The sequence below is a fragment of the Eulemur rufifrons genome, chromosome 2 (genome assembly GCF_041146395.1).
Source record: "Eulemur rufifrons isolate Redbay chromosome 2, OSU_ERuf_1, whole genome shotgun sequence".
NCBI lineage: Eukaryota > Metazoa > Chordata > Mammalia > Primates > Lemuridae > Eulemur > Eulemur rufifrons.
In genome coordinates, this window is record NC_090984.1 from 99754851 (window position 1) to 99766706 (window position 11856).

At 45.6% G+C, this 11856-nt stretch overlaps 1 protein-coding gene across 1 annotated transcript in view; it reads right to left on the reverse strand.

Annotated features, from left to right (window-relative positions):
- Positions 1–11782, reverse strand: part of DPF3 (double PHD fingers 3) — a 185436-nt gene extending 173654 nt beyond the window's left edge. The window contains 2 exon segments of the mRNA XM_069465092.1: positions 11594–11709; positions 11711–11782. Coding sequence (XP_069321193.1) covers positions 11594–11709; positions 11711–11782 — 188 coding nt within the window.
- Positions 11783–11856: the final 74 nt, after the last annotated feature.

An 11856-nucleotide genomic window follows, 5' to 3' on the forward strand; every position in this document is an offset into this window, starting at 1 on the left:
GACAAGAATGAATGACCTCCAGAAGAGGGACTGATATCACTGGGTCCTCTCAGTTTGGCAGATCTTAAAATAATAAGAGCTCTGTTGCTCCAAGGATAGCAAGAGCTAGCTAGGTCTCAGAAAGTTCCAAAACGCAAACTCACAAACCAGCCAGCCTCCATCTGTCCCACTCTACTGGCTGGGATTCCCCGCCCCTGAGATGGCAAATCATGTCCCCTGGTGTGCTCTGCGCCAGGGAACTATGGGAAATTTCTAACTTTCCTAGAAACCTACAGATCAGTGTTCATCCCCACTACCCTGTGCATAACTGACCTAAAATCAAATGGTCCAAACCTGTTTCCCATCCCCCAGAGATACGTGTAATTAGATAAAATGAGGACAGAATATGCATAAGTATCTGTTATACTGGGATGGCTGCCCAGAAAGGAAATGAACACCAGGAATTGGACAGCCCCGTTGTCACCCTCTGTACTGAATTCTGTCCACCGGGATGGAGGGAAAGTTACCTTCGGGAGTGGGTGCTGGTACAACATGACCTTTCTCACTTGACAAACATTTTTGTACAATTCTGCTTCTATATTTTGCACAGTCAGCATTTTCTCTGGCTTTCCATCTTGAAGGACGTCTAGCAGACCAGGATCCAAACTAAAACTTGACTCTAGGAGTCTGTTTCCGCGTTGGCTCTTCGACTTCCCCCTTTAGGCCTCTCCATGGTGGTACCTTCTTCCAAAGGCCACCAACACAGAATTATATGGAGGGTGGAAAAGCCATTAGAGGACATACAAACGTTATAAGGACAGATTGATGTCTTTGTCTCTCCCCTTGCACGATCCCCTGGGGCAGCCTTTTTGTTTCACTGTCAAATGAAGTTATCTGTATTGTACTAGGTTGAGACATTGAATCGTAGGGAAAGTCACTACCTATCTAGGCATGGGTACTATGAAAGTATATAGGAAGCACTTTCTCGATGAAGATGTATCTGAAAACAGTGACTGGGCTAAAGTTACCGCCAAAGCTGGGTAGAACAGGCAACAGATGCTCACCAGATCCCAACCTTGGCTTAAACCAAGTACTCTGCATCTTCTGGTCTTCTCTATCTTAAAAACCCAAAAAAGTCCTCTGGTATAAATAAGGCTAAAGGCAATCCCATACACTGCTGAGTGCATAGTAAGTACTCAAAAAAAAAAAAAAATGTGGTTGTTTTATCTGGGGCTATTTACAAGCCAGAAGTCATTTATTCCCTGAATGAAAGCAAAGCAAAAAGGCTTGTCTTTACTTCCCAGGACCAAAGGGGGAGAGCTAAGCTTTTTATATCTGCAGGGTAAAGTGATCAAGAAACAAGGGGCTAGAAGGAGTGAGGCTGCCACGCGTCACAGCTGCATATCCTACATGCAAGCAGGACCAAGCCTGGTCTGTTTCCTGACTCCTAAGATTGAAGAATCTTTGGGGAGGAACTCTGCTGCCTTTTCCACACTCTTGCTGTTCAAAGGAGAGAATGAGAAACACATCAACTCTAAAGGGCTAGAAGCAAGTTTAGGCTGCAGAACAGGGTGGCTACCTGCTGCTGGCTTCATTTGCTCAGCTATTCCCCACATGTTTCCTGAATGCCTACTAGGCTAGGTCCTGGGGTAGAAAGGCACAGGCGGCTGCTGCCCCTGCCTTCCAGGGCCTTACACGCTAACTACAGCCACGTACTTCAGGGGCTGAGAGAGAGGAGCGTGCCAGGCGCTGTGTGGCCAGGGCGGGTGTGGCCATGTGGCCAATTCTACCTGAGGTCTGCAAGGCCCTCACCAGGGAGGGGGGCTACGTGAACTGCCTGGAAGGTGAGCAGACAGATGTGCAGGGAGGGGCAGGTGGGGCTGGAGGACAATCAAACTGCCCACCTACAGGAGCCACAGGCAGTTTAGTGAGACGACAGGTGGATATGAGAGGCACTGTCTCTCTGAGCAGGGATACAAGCCCTTCAGCCTCCAAGTTCACCCACATCTCTCATGCTGAGGTTCCTATCCTGGAGCACATGGGCCCCTCAAGGTCTGTGAATCCCATGAAACCACATGGATGTTCATACCTATATGCATTTTTTCTGGGGAGATGATCCACACCTTTCATAGGATTCTTGAAAGGGTCTGTGATTGCCAAGGAAAGGAAGGTAAAGAAATGCCCAGTAGGACACTGAGTAGCTTGAACACTAGACCAGTGGTCCCCAACCTTTTTGGCACCAGGGACTGGGTTCATGAAAGACAATTATTCCATGGGCAGAGCAGGGCAAGGGGTGTCGTGGGGTGGTGGGTGTGGAGCTCAGGCAGTGATGCACGGCCCATTTCCTAACAGGCCACGGTCCGCTACAAGGCCTCGGCCTGGGGCTTGGGGACTGCAGAACTAGACTATGAAGTAGAAGCCGTATCTTTCCCTCTCTGTCTCCTGCATATAGCCTAGTATCTGACATAGTAGGTTTTCAGAAGTGGCAGAGCTAAAAGGATGAGAAGAGCATCCTAGTGTGAAATCACCATTTGCATCCCCAAAACAAACATCTATATATACTGACTGTGTGCTAGGTTCTGGGCTAGACTTTAAGCACCAATACCTCTTTCCATAAAGGCCCATGGAAGAGTATCTTCTCAGCCTCCTGTTCCCAGAGCCAATATTGCAAATTGAAGTCCCTAAGTGTGGATACCAAGTCACCTAGGGCAATTCACTGCAAACTTTAGTTGGCAGTTGCCTAGCAACAGGTAACCCTGAAGACACTGCCAAACCGAGATGCCAAAAAGGGCAGTTTGTGGACAAGCTAGTTCTGAAAACTAGCCCCCACATGGTGTCTGCCAGGCCTCCCCGGGGCTGTTGGGGGAAGGAGCAGACTTTGCAGCCAAAAGCAGGCTATGAGCAGGGAGCTGGGAAGGGGTTCCGATGGTTGTGTGTTTTCCTACCTCTAGGGAGTAGACATGAGAAGGGGAACGAGGGTTGAAGGAAAAGGCAACCTTGGGTAGAGAAGGCAACTGGCGCCTCTTCACTTCCTCTTTTAGATCATACCTACAATGACTCTTCTGAGCAGTTGCTGAACAGATCCCAGCCGTCCCTAAAGACACATAAAGTGGCAGGAAGACTTGACTGAGCCTACATCCAGCCCTGCCCTATGGCCAACATCCTCCTGCAGCTAAAAAACCCCATTGGACTATGCAAGGTTGGGTTGAGCAGGATAAGGCCTCAATCTACAACAAATAGTGAAACCAGGGAACAAATTTCTAGCTGACTGTCCAAAGACTCTCTCACTCTCTCATGGAGGCAGCAAGCACAAAAGAGGCAAAGAGAACTCACTTTCTAAAATTCAGGATTTTTTTTTTAAATGAAAAGCTCAGAAACTCCTTCAGCCAAGAGTCGGGTGAAACCAAAGTTTCCGATCCAAACCATCACACAGGCCAACACTGGGCACCTCTCCCTGTGCAGACGGACGGTGGGAAGCTTGGGAAGACAGCCTTCCTTGGAACCCATCATCCCTTCTCTTGAAAGGTCTTGGGGGCAGGGGGAAAGGGGCAAACAAATATATCAGTCTGAAAGCAATTCAGGAAGAACAAATGTGGAAGTCAAACAACAACAAATAAGGCGGGTATAAATCCAGATAAAATATTAAAATCATTAAAGGGCTGCTGCTCCCCGAAGATTGGGAAAAATGAAGAGAGTTAATTAAAAGCAATCTCCATGCACCGCTGAGCCGGCCAGCCCTGATAAATCAACAGCTGGGGCTGTTGTGGAGGGCAGTCAGGGGGCTTCAGGGGGGTGGGCTGGCCAGGGGAGGGGGATCTGCCGCCAAGATGGCTGTGACCGCAAATTGAACACAGTGACTTAAGTTTCATGTTTTATTAAATATTTTATGACCACTGAATAAAGTTGTTCTTCAGAGAGGGAGAAAATGATCGACTGGGTAAATGCAGAGGGGGGAAGGTAAGGATGAAGGGGTATTGTTTGTTTGATTCAAAACACGTTAGCACCGTGATGGCAGCACCTATGCTATTGCCCCCAAATGCAGAGGCTTTTGGGTTTTTCTTCCTACCTGATCTGCAAAGGGAGATAGATGCATCTTCTGTCTTCTAAAATCTCTCTACAAAGCTTGAGTTATGTTTGTTTGGGGGACTGGGGGAGGCAGAGCAAAGTCAAGGAAAGGAACGGAGGGGAAGAAGAGATAGAAAGACCTTCAGAATTCTCACTGCTGAGCCAAGCCAGACTTTTAGCACAAAACTAAAAGGTCAGCAAAAATAGTGGGAACTCCTTTTTCTTTCTTTTTTCCTTCCTTCCTTCCTCCTTTTTTCTGCAATTAGATAGGTGGGTTGTTTTTTTTTCTATTCAAAAGAAAAAACCCAGAATTTTCGGTCCCAATCTAAGTCAAAAGCCAGCAATTTCGGAGGTATTAGCAGAACAGACCCTTCTCTATTCTAAGGGAAACCCTCCAGTTCTTCCTTGATGAAAATATAATCAAGAGAAATGATTGGGGGAAAGTGTTTTTTCTCCTCCATAGAATTGGGATTGGAAGGGGAGTGTGTGCATGGGGAAACATAAGGAATTATGCATTTGGATATGCATTTTAATTAGGTGGACAGAAGCAGCCGCCTGTTAATTTTTCTTGCTTGTTTCCACTTAGCATTCATCACAGGCAGAACCACCATAGAGCGCTCCCACGATAATAGATGGTTCTGCATTGGCTAAGTCCTCAGGGAAAATAATTAGCAGGAGAGAATATATTCTCTCCACTCCCCCTGCCCCATCCACCCTGCCCTCCCCCATCCCCAGCGCCACATTGCCTCCCCTCTCCCCGCTCCCCCCAACTGACAGTGCCTTCCCTAAGAGAGGCCTAGGGAAGCAGCCAGCCTCCTGGTTTACAAGCACTTACTTTGCCCTGCCAAAGAACAAGAGTCTAGAAGAAGAAATAGACCAGAGGCTTCCATCGGAGTGGAAGCTCCTAGTTGCAGGCAGGGTGTCTACTATGCTGATTAGTTCTGAGTGGGTCTGCCAGCAATCCGTGTTGGCCAGGACAGCACCAATTTGAAGGAAGCTCCCAAGAACGGGAGACAGTTCTCATTGAGCTCAGCTGGTGGCAAACAAAGATGTGTAGAGAGAGTCATTGGTTGAGGATATGGGAGCAGGAATGATGTTTTTGTTTCATTTGCTCTTCTAAAGTAAGCAAAAGTTGTAGCTTTGCAGCAAGATTGAATCTGAATCATTTCCAAGGCTGGCAATCAAGATGTAAGTCGGTAATTCTGAGATCTGATCACCTCTACGATGCTCTGCATAGCTGACTTTTCTGTAAAAGGCCCATTCTGGCAGCTGGCCTCCTATGCCCACAGCTCGCCCAAGTCCCCACCCCACCTTCACTCCTCTCTCCCTCAGCATCATCCTGGTTGAAGGAGGAGCCAGAGACTGGACGAAGGCCCAAGTTCCCAGAAAGCCCTCCTCTCTGCCCACTGAGCATCCACTTGCTCTGATTCTGCAGGTGGGCTCAGTTTAGGGTTGATGACGGAAGTGAAATGAGGGTTTCCCTTGAGCTCATCTCACCTACTGCAAACCCAGACCACGGGGAAATCCGACTGAGCTCCCAGGGCTATTTATGCACAGCTGGATGAGTAAGGCCTTGCAGTTCCTGAGAAACAATAATTAGATATAATGTGGAATGCCAGAAACATTTCATTTATTTTGGTTTTAATATTTAAAATACTGTTTAATAATGTTTAGGTATTGTTGACTCTCTGAGAAGGCCTCGGTCAGCTACAGGAAACTTTTTAGTTCTCCTAGTAGCACCTTGCATGTGTACACTTTCCACCTTCTGAAATGTTTTTACGTCCATTATTTCATTTGGGCCCCTTGGGAGTAAGCAAGGCTGGGTGCAGTGGAAGGGAAGATAAGGGAGATATAAACTTCTCTCACTGTTGATTGGTAACTCCTGACTCTCAAGCTGTCCTGTTGTCCTCGGTGTCCCCTCCCACCTCCTGTGGTCAGACAATACACCTCCATCTGCCTAAGGAACCTTCACTTCAAGCCTTACCAGGCAACTACTAGTGCTACAGCCGTGGAACCTCCTCCAACCCAAACTCTGAAAATATGATATGATTTCACTTGTATGAAGTGCTTAGAATAAGCAAATTCATAGAGATAGAATGAAGAATGGTTCTACATACTAAGGGCTGTGGGAAGCAGGGAATGGGGAAGTTATTGTTTAATGGATACAGACTTTCTGTTTGGGATGATAAAAACATTCTGGAAATGGAAGGTGGTGATGGTTACACAACATTATAAATGTACTTAATGTCACTGAATTGCACACTTAAAAATGGCTAAAATGGTACATTGCATGTTATGTATATTTTACCACAATTTTTAAAAATTAAGGGAATGCCTCTCTCTACTGGAGGTCAGAGTGACCACTTTGTTTTTTCTTTTATTTTCAGTCTCAGAATTTACACACCTGCATTTTCTGATGAGTTGTGCAGCCTCCTCTTCCTCCTTTTTAGGCTTGTGGAAAACTGCCATGGGAGCTTTCAGCCAAAGAAAAACCAGATAATAATGTCCCCAGTGGAATCTGGGATGTTCTGCAGACATGTCACTGAAGAGGAGGCAGTGAAGTCCAATCTAGACACTGCTAATACTCCACCCAGGTGTGGGCCAGCCCCTGCGTGTCTGCTGGGCTCCTCCATTTCCTCAGCAATAACACTCTAGAGGAAGCTCAGTGAGACATCAGTACAGCTCCACTTACTTCAGCTCACTAAATATCCAGGTACCTGCAGCTATCCAAATGGAAATAAAATAAGAGCTTTATTTCCACGTTCCTTGGGATGGATGCCATGGTAGAGGAGGAGGCCAAAGAGACTGTGGATAAATGAAACCATCAGGATTGGCTGGAGGATTGATTCGCCTTTTCCCTCCAAACACTTTGAAAGATAAAAGAAGAAGAAAAAGATGTTCTCAGTAATTCCAGAATTTTTCACAACAAAAAACTTTATCTGAGTGCTCATAAACATCAAAATAGACCAATTGGTTTTCAGGTTCCTCATGACTCTCTTATTGAGATGCTAATGAGAAGAAAAGCACGACTCCCAGGAAAGCCCACCTTCTAAATGGTCTACCACCTGGTCCTCAGCCTGAGGCTGGAGAGTCTCATCTGGGTTATAGAACCCAAGGTGGGAGCACCACGTGGCAAGACTGGACCAGAGAATAAGAAATTGTGGAAGAGTCTCCCAGTCTTACAACTCCTCTTTGGAGCCACCACTTTAAAAACAAGAAAAAATTGAAACTCTGGCCCCTCACTGTCCTCCCTGCCCTAATGGATCACAGTAAGAGCCAGGAAGTTGCTGACTTGAAAGGAATTTTGGCAATCAAGGTGCATCACCCTCATCTTCAAGACAAGGAATATGCAGCTCAAAGAAATTATGTGTCAAGACCACAGAGCTAGTTGGCAGCAGGGCTGGGAGCAGAGCTTAAGGCTCTGGGTCCTTCTCCCAGGGCTTTTTCTCCTTCAGTTCCCTCAAGTCACCAAAGCTACAAAAGACTAGTCACTGGTGAGAAATGAATATGGAAGAGGGAGAGTTTGAGACTGGACCACACCAACGGCAGGTGACAGTTTGGAGATGGGAAAAACTTTCTGGTGGAGCATCCAATTGCAGATAATACAAACAGCAGATTTTCAAGGTGAATAATAACAAAAAAACTCATCATTTCACAGTAACCTGAGATGACCACAGTCCTTGGATGCGGGGAGGGAGGAGAGCATGCAAAGGGGGATTAGACATGTGCCATCATTGTTCCCTAGGCTAAGGACTGAGGCCTGGGTTGCAGAGGACTCAATGTGGGCTATTTGAACCCCATTATTAGGAGCTCTGAGCCTAATCCCCTCGCCCCTCCCTGCTTCCACACATAGCCCCTAAATCTTAGCCTCCTCAGGCTTCCCTCTCTTCCCTTGCCACCGCCCCCACCACTGCCACTACTGTTCACAAACACACAACCTAGAAATTCTCCACAGTCTGCTCCTCTTTTCCCACCCCCCCAACACCTCCTAACCACTGCTTTTAAAACTCTAATGCAAATCACAGGCTTCAAAAACCTTCCCTCAGTGACAGTTTTACGATGCTCGCTCCATTCATCCATATGGGTTGACAGACTGTGAAACACCAGTAACCGGACCAATAAGAAAAACAAATTACAAAAACTCCACCACACTTCATCTCTCCCCAGTCACTCACACAACTAGAAAACTTTGGGACTTGCAATAGATTATAGTATCAGTTGCTCTTGCAGTTAAACAATAATCTCTTCGGAGTTCCAGACCACACTGTGGTTTTATCCACTCATTCTCCTCCTCCCATCCAAGGCTACTCTTTATCTTTCCTTGTTAAATACCTTCATATTTAAAGACTATTTAAAACTAGGGTCACACTTACATAAGACCCCTAATGGAAAACCACAGCTGGGCAAAAAATATTTCAGTGGTTGTGGGATTTTTTTGGCCAGAGGTTTGCCACATTTGGCTACATTTCTGTCTTCTAGTGACTTTCAAAACACTCAAAAACCACAAAAGTTACTTTGCAGAGGTTGGGGTAATAAACAGGCCTGGATTCTGGTGCCTTTTTGTGATCCAGCCCCCACCACCACTACAATCAGCATGGCTGCACTTAGAAAACTGAAACATTAGCCTCAGTTTCCATTCTTTTTGTGATGCATGCTCAGAACAAAACATGCTGACCATGGCATTTTAATTTTTTGCATTGATCTGAGCAGATGGCTCTAAAACAGCTTTAGACATTATGGTATTTCTCAGATGTATCCAAATTCCAGCTACCTTCAGGATTCCAAAAAGATAGAAAAGAATGAGAGAAGTCTCCAAGCTGACTCTGACTTCAAGCCCACCTTGTGGGCCCGAGTGGCTCCCCTTCCAGTGGTGACCTTGGATGTTTCCCACGAGGTCTGCAGGCCAGGCTGTTTTCAGAGGTTTGCCCTGTGACAATGCCTTCACTTTGGTTCTCGCAAAAATTAATCGCCTTTATGGATATCTCATCAAAACCATCAAAATCAGACATTCATCCCGCTGAAAAATAATGTGTGCTAATGAAGTTTGGAGAATTTGGGGCATTATTTACAGTGGCAACCAGAAGCAGATGGAGAAGGTGGTTCTTAGGAATCTGTTGGCTTAAAATATCTGAGGGTCCTTTTTCATAAGAGGCTAAAACAATGTCCATAAAAGGCAGCAAGTTCACAAAGTCCCAACCCCAATGCTGTCCACTTAGTACCTACCCACATCCCCCCACCCCAACAGAAAGAGCTAAAAGGAGATTAGAACAAAGAATGTGGCCCCCTACCCCTTCCTCTCTGCTATCTAAACTGAGTGCCACAGCAAGAGTGAGGTCTGGCTTCTAACTTTCCCATGCTCAAAACCACTTTAGATTAGAATACACTATATCCAGCTCATAGAATGTATAAGGAGATGAAATTTGAGGTCCATCTACACACCTGACCTACTGTTTGACCTTGGTTAAGTAAGTATATTTAGTTCTCCTAAAATTGTGTCCTTAATAACAAAATAGGAATATAAACAAATACCTCCAAACAAGGGTAACTCCTTACCAGAAAAAGTTTCAATACAATTACATACATGTGTGTTCAGTTATAAGTGTGACAAAATAGTTTACTGGTCTCATTCTTTGTAAATAGTTACTTGAGGTAAAATCCTGTTGGTTTATATGGAATACTTAAATAATAATAAGTTATTCTTTTCTAAGCAGGCAGTTATAGTAATAGATACATACGTGCATAATCAAGTCTGGCAGGAGGTGGCAGACATTCCCAGTTAAATGCATACAATACAGGGTTTTGATAACTTAAGAAAAAAGTTGTTTAAAGTGCTGATTACTGATTAAAGGAAGGTGGCTTACTTGAACTAGAATATTAAGATTAGAATTTATATTAAAAGCATTATGTTCCCTAAGTATGCAGAAATTGACCAGAATGCAAACCTAATGTAACTAACTTACGCACAGACCTTTATCAAATCCGTATTTATGTTATGTTCATGTGTTTACTTCACTACATGGGCCTTATCTTGCTTGTATATGTAAGAAATGAGGGTGACTCGCATACATTTTTGCCCAGACAATGTAGCTGCTAAATTAAATAATGTGTAATACACATTTACACATCATACATGTCCACCAGTGCTTTTAAATTCTATTTGTCCAGATGTGACTGCTTGGTTGTGGGGCCACCTGCCGCGTCCCCTTTGTGATCTGATCAGTCCAGGCGGCTCCTGTTTCTGCCTCTAACACCCTGTTGGGCAGTAATAAGATGTTAAAGGCAACAACAGAGAGAGAAGCCAGGCTGTCAGCTTCAGAGAGGAAGGGAGTTAAGGGTACAACAAGGAGGGAAAAGAAAGGGAGTTGAGGGGAGATCAAAGGCAGGCAGGAAGAAAGCCAAACTGCTAAGACAGGAGATGCGGCTTCAGGAGCTCAGGGCCCTAAGGAAGACCCCAAAGCAATGAGATTCTAATTGTGCCGTTCAGTTACCCCAGCTAATTGAATTATTGAATGTCCCACATGGAAAAAGCTAGTATGGTGAAAAATAGCCCACACTCAGAGTAGGCAGAGTCTTACACGGTGTTGCAGGAAACCTGAGCTTGTTTCTTCCCAGCACATTAACTACCACCACTTTACCCCCCAATCCTAGAGGAAACCTTTGTGTGACCAGTTTCTGTAGGGGGCGTCCGTGCTGTGGACTTTTTTTTCTTCTTCTTTTTTAAGAGGGGAGAGAAAGAACGCACACAGAGAAAATGCTAATGTCGTTCAGCTCCGTTTCATTGTCAGGAGGGACACATGAGGATAAAAACATAGCTCTCCAAACCATTCTCCCCGCTCCCCCGCCTCCCTGCACCACCAGCCATCCCTTCGGCTGGATGTGTCTCTGCGCTTTGTTCTAATTTATCCCATGCATAATTTATTCACGTGTGTATTGTTTCCTGATCAGCAACTTTTAAAAACAAATGAAATATATAAGATGATTTATTAAACAAGTTGTTTAAAAAAAATAAAGGCAGATGGTGTCGGTCTCCCAATAACAACATCTGAGCTTCTTCTGCGTTAGGAGTTGTTAAAAACCGTCCAGGGCACAAGAGGTTCGCCTGGTCGGGGGTATTGTTTACATCCCCTACCCCCAGGGAAAGGGGTTGGGATGCAAAAGGAGCGGCTAATTGTAAATGACCACTCAACTCCCACCTAGGAAAAGCGGACAGGGCTGCTGTGTGTATGCTAGTGTGTCCGTGTGTGTGGCGACACAGAATTACAAATACAGCACATTGCAACTGTTTCTAATTATACAAACTACAAGTATAATTGAGAACTAATTCCACTACCAGCCAGGATTCGGCCACCCTCTTCCCGCCTCTCTGTCCCTTCCCCCACCTCTAGCCCCACCCCATACAGACTCCCTCCCCAAACACGCACCCTTCTATGGTCAAAAAAAAAAAAATCCTGGAGCAGGGGGAACCCTGGAGCGTAGAGATATTGCGCCCACCAGCGTAAGAGCGGGCTCCCGGGTAACATGGGTACGGCTTTCTCATGAGAAAACAAACCTAGCGCACATGTGAAATAGATTCTCTAACTTGAGTTTACCAGGTGGCATCAGCCCGGCTGTCTGATTTCGGCTGGAAATGGGGAAACTGCAAATCAGCTGTGGGTTCGCGAGAAACTCGCAGCATCAGCGGTGTTGCGGCGAACGAGGATGCGGCGAAGTTACGCCCATTTATTCGGCCATAAAACATTTTCTTTCTTGGGCGAAACGCTGTGGCGTTCAAGTGCAGGGTTTCCGAGCTACCGAGAGAGAACCGAAGCCGGG